We start from the raw sequence: 20448 nt of genomic DNA on the forward strand, positions 1-20448 counted from the left end.
GACTCCATACGTGCCACCACGTCTCATCAGACTCGGATGAAAAGCTTTACGTATAGCCTACGTAGAATCAGATAATATGAATATATTCTTAGCGATTAATATAACATATATCTCTAAACTTACATTATTTCTAAAATTTTCTAAATAGCTTTGTGGCCCACCTCAAATGCTGCTGTGACCCACTAGTGGGCCATGGCCCACCCTTTGAGAACCCCTGTACTAGTCCGTCCTCAAGATTACCGGACCACGACCTGACCTATCGATCTCGCCTTCCATGACATGCCAACAAATTTTTGTCGCTTGCTTTTTTCTACTATTTGCCTTTACTTTTCACTCAGTGTACACTGTACATGCCTCCTCTTTACATCGCCCAGGCCAAGGTGGGTGTCTGATTCCCAAGACTACACTCCAAGTCGTTTCGACACCTTCCTATCTTTTCATGGTATCGCATTTTTGTGGTGTATTGAACTGATAAACAAACCGAACTGACTGCATGACTGAAATCGCTAGCGAATCCGGAAATGGTTTCGAACAATCGAAGCTACTTAGCACAGTGCGTACAACCATAGTCTTTATAAAGGCTATGGTATAACAATAACCAACTGGTATTAAACGTGCTGTAGCCGACTTTTAAACAGTTTGGTGCGGCTCTTTCAAGTGGCTACGATCTACCCTAGCTTAGAAAGTCACAAATTTTGTTGTCAATTATGTTGCAAATTTTAAAGGTTTCGCGGACCCCCGGTAGAGTGGTTCGATATGTGGTCTTCAAACCCTTTAGAACGCGGCCCAAATCCGTGTTATATTACCATCTCGCGAGGCAAGCCAATCAAAAGAAATGCTATGTTAGGTTATGAAATGTTTTTTCCGGGCATGCATGAAATACAGAGCGCAGAGCAATGAAATCTATTTCATTACAAAATAAGTCATTGATTCAGTGAGGTCGATAATCATTGAAATTTCTTCTTCATAATATTTTCAATGCACGACATTTTGGTACCGGACGAATAGACACTTCCTATTTTTTACATAGTAAATTTGTTTGTTGTTAATGTTCCGGTTGACGAAGCAATCAAATATCTCTGCCTCTCTGAGCTCTGATTGACACTTGAAAGCTTTGGTCTATTGATTTCTGAAAATGAAATAGGCTACAGGGCAATCTTATCGTATTCGTCGACTGCATTTGCGTTTCAATTTAATGTACCCAGGCCATACATACGTGTGTGGAACGACATGCGCACTTTCCAGGATAGCTTGGCCACGTATGGCAAGTTTATACCATACGCAGCAATAGGACTTGTGACACTTCTATTTATGCGGAAAACGTTTCGTCGCGGACACTCTGTTCTCAGAAGGAAGCACCTGGCGAAAGGTGAGCGTGTTACTGATTGAGAGTGTTACAGTCCTAAATCGGCTTCTTCGTATTACAATTTGCAATGACCCATTTAGACCGACAAGATAGCGTGGGTTCAATTCGATCCCCGGCCGGGTCAGACCGAAGACCTGATTAGTGATTACTGATTAGTAACACTGGTATCCATGACTTCCCGGGTCTTAGGGTTGCGGGAGGAGATATTAGGGTTGTGGGAGGGGGAATATTAGGGTTGTGGGAGGGGGGGATGTTAGGGTTGCAGGAGGGGGGATATTAGTGTTGCGGGAGGGGGATATTAGGGTTGCGGGAGGGGGGATGTTAGGGTTGTGGGAGGGGGGTGTTAGGGTTGCGGGAGGGGGATATTAGGGCTGTGGGAGAGGGGATAGGCTATTAAGGTTGGGGGAAAGGGAGATTGGAGGTCGGTTAAACCCTGGTTAGGGGTAATCCAACCCTAACGTTGAACCTAACCAACCTCCAACCCCCCAACCCTAATATCCCCCTAACCCCAAACCTAATATCCCCCTAACCCCAACCCTAATATCCCCCCTCCCACAACCCTAATATCCCCCCTCCCACCCTAAATACTCCAACCCTAATCTTGGGATACCCTAAACCCAACTTTTACCCTAACCCTCTCCAAACGCAAAAACAATATGATTATTTTGACGTTTGTAAATTTTTTTTGTGTTCATGGAAAAGATTCATTGGTGATCACTGATCATGGTGAACACTTTACGATCTCTGGCTGCCATCGAAGAAGTGCCCACTTTTCTTTGTGGGTAGGAAAGTAGACCAGACCCGACTTCCCTGCTTGGCGCTCATGCATTACTGGAATAGCATGGAGGGGTGGTGCAAGACTTAAAAAAGCCGTGAAAGGCCATATCTGCACCTTCCTTGTCCAATGTCCATGATAGCGGCATATGCACATCATGCACTCATGGTATGCATATGCACAGATCGTTTATATGTGTATCATGAGTCGGTGTATATGCTGCAAAAACATCAAGGACAAAAATAAACCACGTCCTCTCCGTCCTTTGTTTGTATAGCAATACTATCTTTGGCTGCTCCATCAAAATAAGTCAAGTGTTGGCCTTTTGGCTTTTGAGATAACCCGAGACCCGAGTCGCGTTTTTTTAATGAGAAATCTGAAATGACTCGCGACTTAGAGTCGCATCTTCCTATAAGTTTTAAAGTTATTGCGCAAGTCAACTTTGCAAAGTGATGATGACAGTGACAGACGGACAGACCCGAAAACCCAAAAACCGACACTGGGACCAGTGAAATCTGAGTTGTGATGCAAGTTTAGTCTTGTAAGTTGTAAGTAGAGAGAGAGAGAGAGAGAATTTATTCGGTTCTATGAAAATACATAGATACATGAATATAAATCAAAATATAATGCAATTTAAGGAAGAAAGCCGCAGCATCACACTCAAGTAATTGCGGAAAAAGTATGATGAGTGACTTGACCTGACTCAAGTGACTTGAACTGAAAATATTTGATGACTTGAAATTGACTCGAACTCTGAAACTTTGAGATGGCTCAACTTGAGTGACGTGAATCGTGACTTGAAGAATTTTGTAATTACTTGTAATAAAACTTGATAAGTCAGAAGTGCTTTAGGTATTCTATTCTTTTTGAAGAACCAGCGATACATGGTCTCTTGACTGTGTGTCTTTTAAAATACGTAGCATATAGGCTACATTTCGTTCCTTCCATAGGATCGCCTCAGTACCAAAATATGTCATTTGGTCTTATGAGTAATTATCAAGACATCCAAGAGTAAATTACTAATCTAATTACTGACATGTGCATGTAACAATTATCCGTATCCTCTTATCTCGCACCTAGCCCACCATAGTCCCTGATAAATGACCGCACTGCTGCTCCACCTAGACACTCTTCCATATACAGCAGTGATTCCCAAGTGCGGCCCCGAGGGCCGCATGCGGCCCCCAGATAGCCTTCTTGCGGCCCCCAAAATATATTAAGAAATCGATTTATGACAAAAAATAAAATTTATATTCGTAAAATACTCTTGCTTGGCTTGGCCTCTGTAGTTTTTAATTATTGAATTGCAGGAAAGTTGTGAGTATAGACTGCTAACGTTACGTCACTGCTGTTACAACGCATTGTGCCCTAACTTTCCAGTTGAACGAGAAGTAGCTATAGATATAAATAGGTATTGATAACTGTAAAAACCGGAGGAAAATCCTGAAAAAGTGGTAAATTTTTCCCACTTCGTGATCACTTGACTAAAAAAGAAAAAGAGGCTCAACTCCCGGAAAATACAGTTTTTCTTTCACATTAACTGAAGAAAAGGTCAACTTTCCGATCCAGCTCCCGAAATAGCCGCCGTAGCGTTCCTACAGTGCTGACTTGATGTATATCAGTTGACTTTGGCCCTATATGTAACCAAAATCCTCAAAAAAGAAGACAAAATCTCAAAAAAGAAGACATTTTGGCGTCCGCCGACGACACTTTAAAAAAAATCAAAAAAGATGACAAATCATCTTAAATGAGGACGTACGGTAACCCTATGATAACTAGATGTGCAAAACGTGACTCACGGTTGAATACGCCGAGATGCATACTGCTTAGCCGGCTAAAAGCAGCATAATTGGTAGTCCTTAGTCAGGGCCGTAACTGCCGCACCCCAAACCCCCAATTGAGGGGTCCGAGCTCGAAAGGGGCCCAAAATTATTTCGTGAATTAACATAAATTATAGAGTATTTTTTGAAAATTAATGCAACTTTTTCAAAAATTTTTCGCGCTCCGCGGGATTTCATTTCGCCACATATCTTGATTATTGGGTACTCTTCCCCAAGAAAAAATACGCAAGATTTATAGAAATAGGCATATCAGCGTTGGCCATGACCGCACCACAACGCACCAAGACATTTAAAGTTTTAAGCCATGTAACATGTGACTCCAAGAAGTGTGTTAGAACGATCGGCGGCGAGAAAGCCTTGGCCGTAAAGGACTGCTTTTATGCTGACCAAAAACTTCGAAATACCAAAAACTTCGTTATATATACAAAATACATATAGGTTTATTTGTCCATGTAGGCGCCTAAATGACTGGCACCGAATGTTCTTGTCTTGACAATCCGAACCTCACAAGACAAATACCATCCCGCAGGAAAGAAAATTTTATGTCAGTGAAGAAATACCAGTCTGAAATCGTGTGATCTTTCAGTTTTGTAGGCTTGGGCAATTCTACATTTTTCGATATAGCAGACAGGATGTCACGAAATAACATCATGTAAAGAAGTCATACCTAGGGGTCCGCCCGCCCGAAGATGTTTAATTTTACGGGGTCTGCAGTTTCAAAGACACCTCACACTCAGCTCTACCGGTAAATATGATTACGTGGGCCAAGAGGACAACCATGCAATTCCCGATCTTATTCACCGATTTTATCATGAATTATCGAAATATTCGCGCGTCGCGCTGTCTCACTAAACAGTAACCCTTAATTTCGTGACAAAAGCGAACAACTTGATGCGGGGTCAGTTTATCACCCTATGGGATCCCGGGGACCTGTCGAAGTGCTGTTACGTTCCTGCCAACGGGTATACCGCCGAAGATGTTTAATTACTATTGAGGAGGCCTATACCCAGGCCATGTTATTTTTGGCATATGCCAAAACTGCCAAAAATAACTTATTTTTGGCATTTTTCGATTTTTATTTTTGGCAGTTTTGGCATCGTCCTCTAAATAGATAGTTTCAGCCTCGAATTAGTCACAAAAACGCTTTATTTGGGCTTGTTTGTCAAAAGACACCACAAAATGTGCAGCATTCACGTATAATCAGTGCCAACAAACAATAAGAAGAAAAAACCTAACGATTTCATAGGGTAATAATATCAAACGAAACCACAAAATGTGCAGTATCCATCGGACTCGGTGCCAATAAGCAAAAAAAAAAGAAAGAAGAGCCTAACAAACACGCTCAACAGCTCATTGTTACAGCTGTTGAATAGACTTAAATCCTTTGCACTGTAACAGTGCTTCCAAACTCAGGTCAGCTAGATTTCTCTTAAATTCATTTCTCGCCCAGCGAATCTGGGAAATATCGACTTCAACAGTAGCCGTTGAGGGAAAGAATGTTTCCAGTCACCCACAAAAGGTTTTCAGAGCTTCAAAATCTTTGGAAGGCCGAACATGCTTCCATGCATCATGAAAAGAGATTACTTCGCCAGTGCCATCGATCTCATCGCGGAAAGAATTTTCTTCCCGATCCTTTCCAGGAGTTTCCTGTGTTGTCAACACATTCTATTTAGTAGCCATTGACAGTAATTGACAGCATTTCTCCTTCAGTCTGCCGATATATTTTCGGAGGACTTTTGTCACTTCAGGTGGCTTTAATATTACCAACCCGCAAGAGTCCTGGAAAGGTTAGCTTGTTTAAGAACATTGACGCAACAAGACAGTCTGGCAAAACGAGACTATGCAGCTCAGAAATAGCCAGACAGTTTGTTGCGTCACAATGTTCAACTCGATCACAATGCAAAGATCGTGGTTGATTTTGGGGGTTCCAGCTCCATGAGCAGAATATAATTTATATTTTAATAATCAGTACTGCGGCAGCTTCTCATTGATACCCGTTTTATCAAATTTAGTGCTCGACAAGCCGATCAAAAATGGTCGTAAAATTGCCTTTGGGCAAATGGAAAGTATGACGTAAACCAAATGCAGTCAGCCGTTCAATCACGCTGTGCCCACACCATTTAGGACACCATGCTTTCACCCCTAATGGGTGGGCTGGACCCAGATTAAGAAACCTGCCTTTCACAAACGCTCTTCTCGCTTGTAACGCGGTCCTGTTAACACAACACCATGAACGAAATACACTATTTGGCAGGCTGCGTTATTTTTGGCATATGCCAAAATTGCTTATTTTTGGCATTTTCAAATTTTTATTTTTGGCAGTTTTGGCATCTGGCTCCTGAAATGCCAAAAATAACACGGCCTGCTTATCGCTGACCTTTCTTTACCAAAATGGGCGGGATTCGCAAGTCCAACGCTAGGCACACCTTTACGCCTTACCTCAAATATCACTTCCGGTGTCTCTTAACCATAGTCATATCATATTCGTAACCGAATCGATTGGAGCCAGCGAACGCGGGTTATGGTGGTCATGGGGAACATTGCTTGATACTATATGTAGGCTTACCATACGTCCCGTATTAGGCGGGACAGTCCCGCTTTTTAACGTCTTGTCCCGGCGTCCCGACCAGTCAGCCAAACGTCCCGCTTTTTAAGGCTGGCGGGTATTTCGGAGTGAAAAAAACGGTGATTTTAGCTCTGAGCGAAAAGATGACCTTTTTTTTTTTTTTTTTAGTCATCCACCTAGCAAAAACGGTATTTTGAGCTCCGAGCGGGAAGAAGACCTTTTTTTTTTAGTCAACCGATCACAAAGTGGGATAAATTCACCGGTTTTTGTGATTTCTTCTCCGGTTTTGCAAGCCTCAGATTTCTGAAAAATTGTGTCCCCCTTTTAGATTTCCAAAATATGGTAAGCCTATATATGGTGCGATTATGGAAGAAGTGCTGATGTGTCCTGTGTGCCTCAGGGCTCTGGCTATCCATTTGAATTGAAATCCGTTCAGTATACGAAGACCCCTGCAGCATTCCACTGTAAATCCCACTATAACGGTATATGATACCAACTTCTCACGTTTGTGATATAAACATTGTTCCAAACTGCCTGAGATCAATATACAATGATCTAATCTGATTTGCCAAGCTATACATCAGAAGAAAGGCCAGTATCCCTCAACAAACAGCACAACAGTTATCAGCACTGTTGACTTCAGCCTACCCCCTAGCTGGCTTGGATATCTGTCTTAACAAAGCGCACGCTGGAGTGGAAATCCCCTCAAGTCACAGTTTTGAAACCGACTTGAGCCTGAGGGGTGCGCCTTAGCCCGATGATGGGCCTAAGTCGACTTTTTGAAACCCACCCTTAGTATTGAGTAGCTCGGATCGCGACAATTGGTTGCTGATTAAAGCATCGATTTTGACTGCATTGCTGCATTTCTCTATTTACGTTCGCAAAGCATAATAGGATTAATATTATAATATTATGAGCACTGGAATAAATTGCAACTAGCAGGCACTCACAATAAAACACTGTTCAACTTTGCGCTCCGAGAATATTTACCACAAATATCGTTCACAAAATATTTTAAACGCGGCTTACGGTCCTCCTCGGTGCAAATAATGCACTTTAATTTGTAGAAGGTGAACGCATATTTGGTCATCAAATCGCGATATAAGATGGTGTTTCTCAGAACGCGCGATGAAATCTACGTTTCTAACGATGAGGTCGAATTTGTACATCTAATAAGGATCGTTTGTTTTCTGAAATCATCATCAGTACGCTGTGCGAAATACATAGTAGTGATCAATTTTATCTGACTGTACTTGTTCAATCTCCCGGCAAAGTTGCGCTGATAACGAAATTGCAGACATGCCGGAAACCTGCAATAATTACAATTACAGGCCATACCTAAATACCCAGATTCGGCAATGGAAAGGAGCACAATTTGTTCAGACGCGGGCATAAGTCCTAATCAAATAGATACATAAGCACAAACAATATTACACTCAGAGATTGTTAGTGTTTGGCGAAAGTGTTTCTGCGGACGGTAGCAGGCCTGCATGCGGACACGCTAAATCAAACCACCGACGATAGTGCACGTGAGATATCGATGACCCATTTCGCATACAATTGATTCTCGCTAATATGCAGTACGCTACATCGATAATACGAATTAGTGAATTGGCAATTCAAGAAGGACGGGATTTCTAGTTATAAATGAGAAACTCCCTGGCTACTCACCTGGGGCTTTTATGCCGACAACGCGCTGGTTAATATCAGCCCGAGGCCTACGGCCTACGAATGCCCCGATCAGCAGGCCGTGTTATTTTTGGCATATGCCAAAACTGCCAAAAACAACTTATTTTTGGCATTTTTCGATTTTTATTTTTGGCAGTTTTGGCATCGTCCTCTAAACAGATAGTTTCAGCCTCGAATTAGTCACAATAACGCTTTATTTGGGCTAGTTTGTCAAAAGACACCACAAAATGTGCAACATCCACGTATAATCAGTTCCAACAAACAATAAGAAGAAGACAAAACCTTACGATTTCACAGGTTAATAATATCAAACGAAACCATAAAATGTGCATTATCCATCGGAATCGGTGCCAATAAGCAAAAAAAAAAAGAGAGAAAAGCCTAACAAACACGCTCAACAGCTGATTGCTACAGCTGTTAAATATATTTAAATCGTTTGCACTGTAACAGTGCTTCCAAACCCAAGTCAGCTAAGTTTCTCCTAAATTCATTTCTCGCCTAGCGAATCTGGGAAATATCGGCTTCAACAGTAGCCGTTGGGGGAAAGAATGTTGCCAGTCATCCACAAAAGGTTTTCAGAGCTTCAAAATCTTTGGAGGGCTGAACCGGCTTCCATGCATCATGAAAAGAGATCACTTCGCCAGTGCCATCGATCTCATCGCGGAAAGAATTTTCTTCCCGATCCTTTTCCAGGAGTTTCCTGTGTTGTCTCTCAACACATTCTATTTTGTAGCCCGACTATCATTTCTCCTTCCGTCTACCGATATATTTTCGGAGGACTTTTGTCACTTCAGGTGGCTTCAGGTGGCTTTAATATTACTAACTCGCATGGAAGAGTCCTGGGAAGGTTAGCTTGTTCAAGAACATTGACGCAACAAGACTGTCTGGCAAAACGAGACTGTGCAGCTCAGAAATAGCCAGACAGTTTGTTGCGTCACAATGTTCAACTCGATCACAATGCAAAAATCGTGGTTGATTTTGGGGGTTACAGTTTCATGAGCAGAATATAATTCATATTTTAATAATCAGTACTACGGCAGCTTCTCATTGATACCCGTTTTATCAAATTTAGTGCTCGACAAGCCGGTCAAAAATGGTCGTAAAATTGCATTTGGACAAGTGGAAAGTATGACGTAAACCAAATGCAGTCAGCCGTTCAATCTCGCTGTGCCTTCACCATTTAGGACACCTTGCTTTCATCCCTAATGGGTGGGCTGGACCCAGATTAAGAAACCTGCCTTTCACAAACGCCCTTCTCGCTTGTAACGCGGTCCTGTTAACACAACACCATGAACGAAATACACTATTTGGCAGGCCGTGTTATTTTTGGCATAAGCCAAAAATTGCTTATTTTTGGCATTTTCAAATTTTTATTTTTGGCAGTTTTGGCAACTGGCTCCTGAAATGCCAAAAATAACACGGTCTGCCTATACCCTTTCAAACACACCTCACTCAGCTCTACCGGTAAATCATATTACCGGACCAGAGAAAGGATGAAAATTGATAGCAATACATGCAATTCCCGATCATATTGACCGATTCAGTCATGAAACTAAAGAAATTTCTCGCGCCTAGCGCGTTTAGGCGAGAAAAGTTGATTCACTCAACGGACACCCAATGCAGCAGATATGTAACGGTAAACAGTGTACACCGTACAGTTTTGACATCTCGCCAGGGCAATAAAACTACTCCGAAATAGCCATGATGACTGTTTGGGTCCGTTTAAAAGCCGTAGTATTCGTGCGGCCCCTGAAATTCTAAATTTGGCCCTCACACCGAAAAAGTTCGGGAACCACTGATATACAGGGTCGTTATTTAGCAGATGTCTTGGTAAACTGCATTGTTCTTATTTTGACATGGGTCCTCAGTTTGTCTTATTTCCAAATATCACAATAGTTACACGGACAATTGGAACTAGGGCTTCAAACTGAACCAGATGGCAATAATGAGGCTCTGGTTAGGAGTAGGACTCGACGGTTTTTTATCTTTAGCTTCCCAAATAGACTGTGAACAGGTTATTAGGACTGGGTGAAAATGGTGAATTTTTTAGTCATCAGTTTACTAATTTTGAAGTTAGGCTAATCAGAGTTCTTTGCTAACATTAGTTTTTGATACATGCCAATGGCAATCCTGCCTCTATAGGATAGCATAAGTTCTGGCCCGTTTTCTTGTGAGGTTTTAACTCAACATCGTATATACTAAATATGGTATTCACAATTCACATCTTAGCTGTGCAAACATAATATGGTACTTTCTGCAATGTTCAAAAGCATGACCACTAGCAATGCAAACAAAATAATAGCAACCCGTTTCTCTGTCCCAACATGTGTGGCAAAGTTTGATTTCATGTAGATTTGATTGACTGAATACCTACCTCTGTCTGTCCTATTATGCTTCATCAAGTCAACTTAATCAACTTCTGCAATATTGGCCAATGATTCCTGAACAGGGTTTAGCTTTTTATTGTTGTCAAGTATCACAGAGATTTCAACTACCGTATCAATCATTTTACTTCACCTTTTGTAGTGGTAACGAACAAGTTTTGCATACTATTACTATCAATTGTTTTTTATTAGAGGGGGCAGGTGTCAGTCAATATCTTGGTGTTAGAGTCAGTATGAGAGTATCATACTTCTATTTGTTGTAGGCTATATGGATATAGTGACATGCATGTTTCAACTAACGTCTTACATCCCCCAAATTCTTACTTTAGCTTGAGCACAGGTGGGGAACCCCACTTTCAGTCTAACCCAGGGGCGGACAGCATACGGCCCGCGGGCCGGATCTGGCTCGCGAAGGGATTTTTATCGGCCCGCAGACCTTTTCTACTATGAAAGTGAAATTCGAATCTGAAAGTATTGACAAAATCTATGCGTCACAGCATGAATCTAAGTTTGCCAACCTGAGAAAGATGGTCGTGAAACTATACTTGTTCTGTTCGGGTCTGCATACATTTGCGTGCAAACATTTTCGACCATGAGCATCAACAATGCAAGGCTGCGTTTCAATCTAATTGCTGTGCACAGGCACTCTTTACTAAGGATTTCCACATCCGACATGCAGCCAGGTTTCAAAGAACTTGTTGAAACTTTAATCGACTACAGATGTCTGATTGACTTCCACAGCTATTGAAGTCCATTAGGATAATAAATTCATTGAATACTGTTTTAGGTCTCTATGCTTCAAATTCAAAGTTTACATTACATACGATTTATTCCTTGTATAGGTGGATAAATACGCGGTTAATGTAACGATTCTGTAATCCGGCCCGCCAAGAACTTCATTTTCCCACATCAGGCCCGTCGACTGGAGAAGTTGATTGCCTCTGGTTTAACCCATAGTTTTGTCACTGAGAATACAAACATCATTCGTCGGAATCAAGAATTTTGTAATGGCTGATTTTTCTACAGGCAAAACTATCCTCATAACTGGAGCGAATTCTGGTATCGGCCTAGCTGCTGCCATCGAGTTTGCTAAACAAGATGGTCGTGTTATTTTGGCATGTCGCAATCGTGAGAAGGCAAAGAAAACGGTGTACGCTGTTCGAAAGTAAGTGTCCATGTCGCGTGAGTCAACACTGATCACTGTAGGACTCAAATTTGCAGTGAGACTAACAAGGGGACACTTGTAATGAAGCACCTGGATTTAGAATCACAATCGTCCGTGAAGGCGTTGGCTGAGGATCTATTAAACACGGAAGAGAAGATTGATATACAAGTGAATAATGCGGGTGAGTTGCCTTGTTTTCTGCCGTTTGTGGTCAAAATCAGTGTTACTACTGGGGATGGTGCGAACCCCAGGTACTGACTCGTGTGAACGAGAACCGTTTTGAAAGGTTCTATGTGAACGCGAACGTGAACGTGTTAATTCCAACCCTACATATCCGTAAAGTCATAAATTATTGTAGGCTACACAATACCTAGGAATGACTCAGGCCACATTATGTCACAATGTTGAAATACAGCCTGACTTTTTAAACATCACGAAATGTATCAACTGGAACAGTCAACTGCTATAATACTTCTATATACGGTAGGCCTAATCAATATCTTCCGTCGCTTTGCCAACGATTTCGATGAGCACTAACAAGGGAATATAAGCTTGCACCTTGATGGTCTAAGTTAGACTGGACAATGTATTCGTGAGGCTGCTGCATCGATATTGATCAAAGTTAAAATCGGGTTTCTATGCTTGCCACTGATATTTCATCATAAACAGGTAATACCAGGGGTGTCAAACATACGACCCGCGGGCCGCATCCGGTCCGCGAGGTCATTCTGACTAAATTGATAAATCATTGTAATATGCAGCACATTTCTAATAGAAGTAAATGTCGAACATGTTCATCGGCCAAATTATAACCGTCTGTCGACAGTGTTGCGTTCTCATTCAAGTAACCACCATGACCAAGGCGTTGTATCGGCACTACATTGTGGGAAGGCAAAAAAGTGCACACTCTGTTTAGAGTTTTCTGGGAGAAATGGATCAAATAATAGTTACTCATATAGGTGGAAACGACAATCCGAAACAGCTACGTGCAGCCACACGAAGAATAGAATTCAAATATCTCTGGTGGCACTGCTGCTTATATTACTCCGACCCAAAAGACCTCAGCCCCAGTCTCCAGAGAAAACGAATGGGGAATTGGTGATATCAAAATGATGAACGTAATTCCAGCGCCCTCGTTTACAATCTTTTTTACATTTCCCACCACAAATACGCCGGGCCAACGACGCATCATGAATAAAGCAATGAGAACATAGAAATATTCCAACTTACACCATCGCTAGAGACCATGTTTTAAGTGGTTTATAACTGTATTCAATTCGCCAATCATCGCATTTTGTCAATTCCATTGTTTGCGAATAACGGTGCTGCTAGGTTGAGCCCGTAATATAATATAAAAAACAAATGATACAATACTATTTTGCATGGCGGTTGATAATAAGGCATTCCAGTTAAATGCAAAGGTATGGTTTTGGAAATAACATTTGGATCATTTGACTGGTCCGGCCCGCAAGCGATCAACATTTTTGAATCCGGCCCGCGACCCAAGTTGAGTTTAGCACCCCTGGGTTATACAGTAGCCAACACCCCAATTGCACGGATTTTGTTTTTATGATATAATAATAATATAACATCAAGATGGATCCCAACTTTTGTAACAAAGCATGTAAAGATACTGTCATATATGCAAAAGGTTCACAGTTCAGAACCTTTAACAAAAAAAGGTAGAAAAAAGCTAAACTCCCACCAACTGTACGTGGAGACTGGTCTTTTGGGAGTCATGTTGAAAAATGGCCTTTTTTGGTTAATTCACCAGCGATCAGAGTTTAGTTGTGTAAATTTTAGCTACCGGTAGCATTTACTCGGAGTACAGTGATAGTGCATTATCAGTTGTGTATACTGTTAATACATAGCACTACTGGTCACTTGTAGTTTTCCGTAAGGAAAATTTACAGTTCTATTGAAATGTACGCTCCCAACACTGTAGTGATGACCAGACAGACACCAACCTTACGTTATAGTAGGTGATCTTTAAGGCGACGCCTCGAATGATTTGATATCTTGTTTGCCAGGTTTGCATTCTAGTTTGAAAAATGAACCTGAATTTTCCAAGATGAGCCGCCGACAGCATCCGCTTATTTGGCATTCTTGTAATAGTCATTGGCATTTTTCGTCCCCGCGACCCCAGAGAATAGGCAAACGATCCCATTGGGGTCACGACCTTTACGTTTGGAACTCCTGCTGTATAGTGATTTGGCTTCTTATCTGACTGGTCTTCGTTGAAAATGCTAAATTTTTAGTTGCAAGAGATCATTGAAATGACGTATCTCCTGAAAATGCCGTCATTGACAAAATTTTCGCTAGTATAACATTTTGAATCTGCATTAAATGTACTGTCGTGTGTACAAATTTCATTGTCATCAACCACCCAGATTATTGTTCCACAACAAACAAGCTCATTAAATACTTTGAAGTTAGTTTGCAAGAGTTATTTAATGTAAATTCTAACAACTACATTCTAAGTTCTTAACTCGTGTGAAATTTGAAAACTTCTTATTCAGGTGTAATGGGGTTGCCATATGCCTTGACCGAAGATGGTGTTGAACGGACGTTTGCCACAAATCATCTTGGACATTTCATTCTCACCAACATGATCTTGGAATTGCTGAAAAAATCGAAGGTATTGTTGCCGTTGTAGTTTATCAGGACCGTGCAATTGAATATAGAGCAATTCCACACCAAATGAGCAAGGAGATTGCACCAAGATCGAAGAAGATGTATGGAATGCCACAGTGATAGATTCAATAGCATATATACTCAATCCAAGTTTTCGAGATTTTGTAACCTGGAGCCACTGTTTTAGTTGCTTACAGTTGTCTTCAGTTGGCCGATCATTGTATCTTTACCATTCCCATTGTCTACAAATTACGTTTTTGCTACAATGGAGACTGAATGACCCGTAATATTACATATTATGTATAGTGTTAAATCCTCTTAATTCAAGTAGTTTAGTTTGATATGATAGGCCGGGTATAGGCCTGAATGGTACAAATTTCAACTGTTGCTGCTGATTACCATACTCTTTTTTTATTATCGGATTATTTAGAATGTAATTGTGGTAATTAGAAGTTACGATTACCCTTATGTCTGGATTCAACACTCTATGGCAGTGGTTCCCAACCTTTTTGCCTTCATTCCCCACTTCAGATTTATTCCGAGCCTTCATTCCCCACCAGGACCGTAACAGCACTTCGTCAGCCGCACCAAAAAAACGTTGATGTTGGGCCCCCGCAGCCCCGCCGAGCCTGTACGCTTTCCCCCGCTACTTATCAGCTACATTGGGTCTACTGTTTAGTGCGTCGCCTTATTTCGACTAAACGCGTGTTTGAATCGGTCAATATGATCGGGAATTGCATATATTTTGATAGCAATTTTTATCCGCTCTCTGCTCACGTAATCACATTTACAGGAAGAGCTGAGTGAGGGGTGTTAGAAAAGGTAGGACCCCTAATTAAGAAATAAACATCTTCGGGAGGACCCGTTGGTATATTGACTTCATTACATTATGCTATTTCGTGACCTCCTATATCTTCTATGTCAAAAGATATGGAAATCGCCAAAACTAAAAGGCACACACGATTTCAAATTGGTATTGCTTTACCGGCAAATAATTTTTCTTTGCGGGATGGCATTTGCCCTGCGTGGGGTTCAGATCGCCAGGATAGGAACATTCGGCACCAGTCATTTTGTCACCTATGGACAATTAAGCATATATGTATGTTGTATATATATCGAAGTTTTCGGTCACCACAAGGCCATTCCGTCTCCACCAAGGTCTTCTCGCTGCTGATTGTTCTGGCACACTTCTCGGAGCTGCATGTTATATGACCTATAACTCCATATGCCTTGGTGCGTCGTGGCGCAGTAATGGCCGACGCCGAAGTCTCCATTTCTATAAATTCTACGTATTTTCGTGGGAAAAGGGTACCCAATAATCAGATAATCGGCAATATCAAATCACGCAACCAGGGCGAAATTCTTTTGAAAAAGTGGCATAAATTTCGAAAAAATACTTTAATTTATGCTAAATTCACGAAATAATTTTGGGCCTCTTCGAGCTCGATTGGGGGGTTTGGAATGCGCCAGTTTCAGTCCTGTTCCCCACTACCCAGCACTTTTGTCATCACAGAGCAGCTATCTGCTGGTTTGACTACACCAGACACACAACCACACCAGTACGCAAGACAATCGCCTATAACTGCAACATAAAACCTATTGTGATACCAGTAACGCTCAAAATTTCGCGAAAGCGGTATTTCACGTCAAACTAGTCGTGCTGGATGCGTTTGTGACGCCATCATTGGCCATCCAGAGTTTAAAATGAGGTTTGTAAACAACACGCAATATAATTTTCGATACATATATTCCAGAGCAGTCAACTGATAATGGTAATTGTGCATGTGTCTCCGTGAATATGTAGAATGTCCTGTATATCCTTTTGAACAAATGCGTCTATTCCCCACCAGAAACCATTGAATTCCCCACCGTTTGGGAACCACTGCTCTATGGCGAGAAGAATGTATCCCAACCATAATTCTTAATGATGAAGTAACTGGTAGTGGTATATGGTGTAAAAATTCTGTATTCGAAAAGACGGAGTCTCACTACTCCATTTGAATCGTGAAACTGATACTCAATTTCAATTCGAGTACTCAAATTGTTGAGTCCAGCCCCTGTAATAGACATCAAGAATCTGAGATGAATTTTCCTATTGTTTCCTGACAAGATAACATTACTCAGTGTGATGCTCACCAGCTATTTTATGTGGTAAATGGTTTCAAATGTTTTATTGACGTAATCGCTGACGATCATTAAACTGCAGACACCATTTCAACTGTTAATTGTTGCAGTTGATGCGTTTCAAATGGTGAAGTGAGGCTCTCAAATCAAACCAGGCCGTGATGTACTTCCAAATTGATATGTACTCGAAGGAGTTTTTAACCTTCCATTTCTGTAACTGCGAGTCAAGATGTACATATTGTACATTATACAATTAAATGAAGCCCGTAGAGTGCGCACTTATGCAGTTTTCCTATAATGTCTAAAAGTAATCTTCATTTCACCCTTTCTTCTATTGAAAAATCTTTTGAAATGTCAAAATTTGAATTTGAATTTTGACACTTTGGATTTTATGAAGTAGAAAGTAGTTTCGGGATATGCTTGTATCCCATTTACGAGTGAAATTGTCATGACAACTGGGTAAAAGAGCCCCTGTATCACAATAACTTGACATATTTTCTAAAATTGCACACATCTGCAGTTTTATTGGTCTTTGCATAAGTCTCAAAGATGCACCCTGCAATTTCAAGAGTGGCCACTTCCGATGTACTGCTAAAAGTATGCGCCCCATCGAACAATTATACTTTTTGAAACTGCTTACTTGAGTAGATATTTTTATTTTATACTTCCACTAGTGCTGGGATCAAGTCACTGCCTTCGAGTCACAAGTCATCTCGAGTCATTGCGCCTTTTGACTAGAGTCAAGTGAAGTCAATCAATTTTTGAAAGTGACTCAAGTCACTGGACGGGATTTTCGGAGGTGACTCGAGCCAAGTCGCAATTCAAGTCAAGTTGTCAGTTTCGAAGTACCAGGCATGATTAGCTGTTTGAAATATGGATTGTGCTGCCATTTATTTTGAATCGTGAAACAAAAATGAAGTTGAATATAGGCCTAGATGAAAAAGGCGTTGAATAGCTCACGCATCGATAGAACTGCTGAACTACGTAAATAACTGTAGCCTCAATCTATTATTATCAACCAAAATAAAGAGAAGAATACGAAGCCTCAGAAAGTTGAGACATCTGACACTTATATAGTATATTCGAATTCGATGTAAATCATACACGAGAGATAGGCTATTGGTTAAGGTGAGCATCGAGCACAATGAACCATCTATAGAAAGCTCCAGTAACTTATTTTGTGATCAATTTATTTGTGATAAAACAATGAAGGTTCAGTAAAATGCACAATGATTAAATGAATGAATGATTTGGTCGCTTCGGCAGGTGACACCAGCGTATCGACAACAATCCGAACATATGCAAGGTACAGTGGTTTCATTGACACCGCTTGCTTGGATGACTTGGATTTAGGTCTCAAATTTTTTTTCGAGTCACGAGTCAATCCACATTTTTGAAACGCCGAGTCGAGTCATTTTTGCAAAGTGATTTGAGTCGTCCCATGACTGACCTCCACTTATGGTAGTTCAGACATGTCTTGGAAATTGTTACTTTTACTTGTAATTTGGTAGAAATTTAGGTGATTGCTTCTAATTATACTGGAGTAGCAACAATGACCACTTTAACCACTTCTGCGCATTCACAGCAATGATACCTACGACCCCTAAACGCTTAACAATATTTTTACCAGGAGGCAAGAATCATTGTGGTCTCTTCCATGCTATACAAACGAGGAATGATCAACTTGTCCGACATCAATAACGAGAAGGCCTTTTCTTCACAAGATGCCTACAGCTCCAGCAAACTAGCAAACATCATGTTTGCTAATGTGCTGAGTAAGAAATTGGAGGGAACCAGTGTGGCTGTAAATTCCCTATCTCCGGGATTTGTTAGGACTAACCTTTCGCGCAATGGGCTGGGAGATTCATGGCTCAAGTCGCTGCTCTATCAAACTGTTGGACACTTTTTGATGCGCTCTCCGAAGCATGGTGCAGAAACTGTTGTCTACTGTGCATTGGATCCTTCGTTGAAGGGTGTTTCTGGAAAGTTCTTCAGGGACTGTAAAGAGAAAGACCTCCTCCCGCATGCTCTTGATTCGGCGGTGTCTGCGAGGCTTTGGGATGCCTGTGTCGACTTTTCGAAAGACATTAAGACATGAAAATTTACATTTACTCGCATAATATTTTCTAAGATGTCAATAGCTTTGAGGACTGTAAGTGTTTGAATACTGTGTCATGTTTTACTAATTGTGATCATTCATTACCTACCTTGGCCAATTTTGATACTTATCGTACTAATACAGACTGTCATTGTGCTACTTTTTGCGTTTGCATTCTGGTTGTTATTGTTATGTGATCGTCTCCGTTGAATAGTAGGGCGGTATTGACTACCGAGAAATAGACTGAATATAGTAGCGCTATGCCATTTGAGTCGGTCATCGGTCCAGAGGAATGAGGTTGTATACTTGAGGTTGAGACCAGGGTTCGATATACAAACAAGAACTACTCGAATATATCTGTAAATTCGAAATTGCGGGAGCAATATTGATCGACGAGGGTCGCGGATATGATAATGCAGGCTCACATGTTTATTTGCAAGGTGTGGATCGTGTCATTACGTGATGTGGGGATGGCAACGATACGTAGAGCTGCATCGAGCATTTAAGAGTGAAGCGATTGCGAGTGAAGATCAGTGTATCTCAAATAATTAATAAACATATTCGGGCGGGCGGACCCGCTGGCATAGCCTAACTAATGACTTCGTGATATGATGTTATTTCGTGACCTGTCTGCTATGTCAATCGCCCAAACGATTTACTATTGACATTTCTTCTTCACTGGCAATTAATTTTTACTTGAGGGACGACATTTGTCTTGTAGGGTTCAGATTTCCAGGACAGGTACATTCGGCGCCAGCCAATTAGGGGTCTATGGACAATTAAACATATAAGTATATGTATATCCAATTTTTCGGTCAGCATAAGGACAGTCCTATTCCACAAGGTTATCGTTGCCGATCGTTCTGGCGCACTTATTGTAGGCTTACCATATTTCGGAAATGAAAAAAGAGGACACTTTTTCAGAAATTTCAGACATGCAAAACTGGAGAAGAATTCTCAAAAACCGGTAAATTTTTCCCACTTCATGATCGGTTGACTAAAAAAAAAAAAAAAAAAAAAAAAAAAGGTCATCACTTCCACTCAGAGCTCAAATTCACGTTTTTCACTCCACATTGCCAGGTGGATGTCAAAAAAAAAAAACCAAAAAATTCTTCTCGCTCAGAGCTGTCATCACCACTTTTCCCTCCCAAATACCCGCCGGAGCTTCACTTCTGCGCTAATTTGCGGCATATCACTCGCAATTTCCTCTAAATCTGACCTAAATTTTCAAAAAAGAGGACAAAATCTCAAAAAAGAGGACAAAAGGGCGTCCTCCGAGGACACTTTCAAAAAAGACAAAAAAGAGGACAAATCCTCTTAAAAGAGGACGTATGGTAAGCCTAACTTATTGGCGTTGCATGTTACGTGGCCTAAAACTTTATATGTCGTGGCGCGGTAATGGCCGACGCTGAAATGCCCATTTCTATAAATCATGCGTATTTTTCTACCTCGCTGTTAACGCAGCGTCTTGAAAAAGCCCAGAAGGAAAGTGAGCCGAGCTCGAAAGTCGGCAGCAAAGACCTGAAAGTGGACGCACGAAACCGAGAGAGAATGAAGAGTGGGTATGTCCGCGTGGAAGTAAAAAAGTCGTCCTCATTACGAAAGCAAAGACACTGCTGGACTTTAAGAAATGTACTGTCGTGGCGCACAAGGCCTAAAAACAGGCGATACGCGCCACTATAAAAGTGTATTATTAATAATAATAATGATGCGTATTTTTCTTTTGGGAAGAGTACCTAATAACCAAGATAGTTGGCAACTTTAAATCGCGCCAATCGCGAAAATGTTTGGAAAAAGTCGCATTAT

General features: G+C 41.2%; 1 protein-coding gene across 1 annotated transcript; it reads left to right on the forward strand.

Annotated features, from left to right (window-relative positions):
- Positions 1 to 1042: 1042 nt before the first annotated feature.
- On the forward strand, positions 1043 to 18801 carry LOC145445020 (retinol dehydrogenase 14-like). Its single transcript, XM_080323120.1, has 5 exons — positions 1043 to 1369; positions 11648 to 11786; positions 11843 to 11967; positions 14306 to 14424; positions 18175 to 18801. The coding sequence occupies exons 1-5, from the start codon at positions 1231 to 1233 to the stop codon at positions 18640 to 18642; spliced, it is 990 nt and encodes a 329-aa protein (XP_080179246.1). The 5' UTR covers positions 1043 to 1230; the 3' UTR covers positions 18643 to 18801.
- The last annotated feature ends 1647 nt before the right edge of the window (positions 18802 to 20448 follow it).

This window comes from Botryllus schlosseri, chromosome 8 (genome assembly GCF_051294905.1).
Source record: "Botryllus schlosseri isolate E-star chromosome 8, Bs_hap1, whole genome shotgun sequence".
Taxonomy (NCBI): domain Eukaryota; kingdom Metazoa; phylum Chordata; class Ascidiacea; order Stolidobranchia; family Styelidae; genus Botryllus; species Botryllus schlosseri.